At 46.1% G+C, this 2,320-nt stretch overlaps 1 protein-coding gene across 1 annotated transcript in view; it reads left to right on the top strand.

Moving 5' to 3' along the window:
• Positions 1-1,629, top strand: part of LOC106013039 (polypyrimidine tract-binding protein 2-like) — a gene marked incomplete at its 3' end in the record, with an annotated part of 55,697 nt that extends 54,068 nt beyond the window's left edge. Inside the window, 1 exon segment of the mRNA XM_035972264.1 lies at positions 680-1,629. Within this exon segment, the coding sequence (XP_035828157.1) occupies positions 1,321-1,629 (309 nt within the window).
• Between the last annotated feature and the right edge of the window lie 691 nt (positions 1,630-2,320).

Genomic DNA, 2,320 nt, shown 5'->3' with positions numbered 1-2,320 from the left:
GTGTATGTGTGTGTGTGTGTGTGTGTATGTGTGTATGTGCATGCATGCGTGCGTGAGCGTGTGTGTATACGTGTGTGTGTGTGTGTGTGTGTGTGTGTGTGTGTGTGTGTGTGTGTGTGCGTGAGCGTGTGTGTATACGTGTGTGTGTGTGCGTGTGTGAAAGAGATAGAAAGAGTGTGTTGTTCGAATACGAGTGAAGCATTGTGGACCTTTGGTTGTTTGGAGGGTCTTCTAGGACCTCAGTCCACTTTGCTTGTTTAGAGCGGAGATGGAGTTAACAACTGTCGTATGTGGTGTAGCGGTTAGATGGTTTGCCGTTGCACGCAGAAGACCTATGTTCTCGGTCCTTCTTTTAGGATATTTTATCCTTCTCAGCCCGAGTTGTCCCTGAGAGGCAGGATGGAAGCCTGCAACCTTCGATCAGAGAGTAACTCTGCTTTGATCTTATTGTGTCCTTGAGGGAGCTAAAACAGTTACATGTCCATTAAAAAGAAAAATGACAAAACTGTCGGAGGACCGTTAAACCCAACAGCTGACTTCTATCGTTCTTGTTTGACAAGTTTCTGTTCCTTAACTATTGCATGATCTTTGTTGTTATTTGTTATTCTTTCTTATTAACATCTGTTTCAAACGCAATTGAAATAATGTGTTGTTCATCTTTTTTTTTCTTAAATTTCAGATAGTCATTCTGTGACGTCCTTGGTCTACGCACGATTGAGACTCTCGGATTGAGCTAATCTCTGTGTGTGGATTACATCACCGATTCACGAGTTCTTCTCGGATATTTCTGTGTTCTCGTCTCGTGATTTCTGCTTACAGAGTGTGTTACTCCTGTCATATCCTTCGCTTTTCTAACGGTTTGCTCGGACGCTGAGAATTGATTATTCGCATAGCATCAAGGATAGAAATATTTCTCGAATTTCAGCTCGTCAGTAGGATTGTAATCGATTCGTAATCACCGCCTTGTTAAGATAATATCTACGCTACCTTATCATCAGCAGAGCGTCAGCGGATTTCTAGCTGGCCATCAGCGCATCGAATCTCTCGTGGAACCGAACATCGTCAACTAATCGACGTCTCCTTCTCGTCGTGTAATTTGTTCAGGGAAAAAAATTCCCACGTAATTTTCCTCTTCATCCCCCAGAAAGGGAATTCCTCTTCGTCGATCTTCGTGTGGTCGTTATTTTTTATTTCTCTCCCTTCAGTGAGATCTTAAGTCGTGTTCGCACACAGACCATTGAGTGTCTTCATCCAATCGAGCGACCGATTTGACCCTATGTGGAGCCCCAGATCCTACCCCGTGCTCATAGCCCGCGCAGCATGTATGTGAGCTACTATCCTTACGGACAACCTGCAGTTCTTTCTCATCAACCACCTCCTCCCGCCCCTGCTCCACCAGCCCCAGCTCAAGCCCCGCCCACTCTCATCCCCACTCCAGCACACCTGCCGGCCTCCCTCGCTCCTCAAGACTTACTCGTCTCAGTCACCGCCGCGGGTGTGCCAACTGTCACCGGCTCGCAAGTCGTCGCTAGCCTCGCCCAGCATCACCAGCAGCAGCAGCAGCTCCACCACCCTGCCACTGGCATCTCCAGCTACTCCAGTCTAGGACCCCTCGTCATCTGCCGCAAGGTAAGTCAACCTAAGCCACACACCCCTTTTTTGCGCAGGTCACCAAAGCTACATTGCTAAATTTGGTACTTCATCAAGTGTTCCAAAGAGACACAAACATCTGGCATGACCTCACATTTTAAAAAGTGGCACAGACACTTAATACATAACCACTTGATGTTTAAAAGACATAGAGACAGCGACAGTACTCACTTTTGAACAGTTTCTCCTTGATTGAACATTGCTGCACGGTGGTTTTTCTGTTTTGTGTAAATGACGACACCGTTAGTTTGCTAGTGCCCCAGTCATCTGCTCCAATGTTTTATATTGTTATTTACTTGCCCGTACCCCCCCCCCCCTTTCCCTGCATACGTTATAGCAAGTAAACCTCTGCTGCGAGTGATGGTTTCCTTATTTATCAGTACGAACAACTCCAAAAAGGCCAATGTAATTCAGAACCGAATGGTTTTCATGTCCTCCTGGTTAAAGAGATACCATAGCAAGATGAACGTTCTCACATTGTTTAACCCCCTACAAAAGGCTTCTTCTGTTCATGAATAGTTAAACAGCTTCTTAAACAGATCAATTTCACCCGATGGAAGATCCTACATCTTTCGACTGTTATTTTGTCTGTCTGTCTATCTGTTTGTCCGTCCTTCTGTCCGTCCGTCCGTCTGTCCGTCCGTCCGCCCGTATGTCTGTTCGTCTGTCC

Source organism: Aplysia californica, unplaced genomic scaffold (assembly GCF_000002075.1).
Source record: "Aplysia californica isolate F4 #8 unplaced genomic scaffold, AplCal3.0 scaffold00630, whole genome shotgun sequence".
NCBI classification, from domain to species: Eukaryota; Metazoa; Mollusca; class Gastropoda; order Aplysiida; family Aplysiidae; genus Aplysia; species Aplysia californica.
This window is presented reverse-complemented; position numbering and strand designations above follow the sequence as displayed.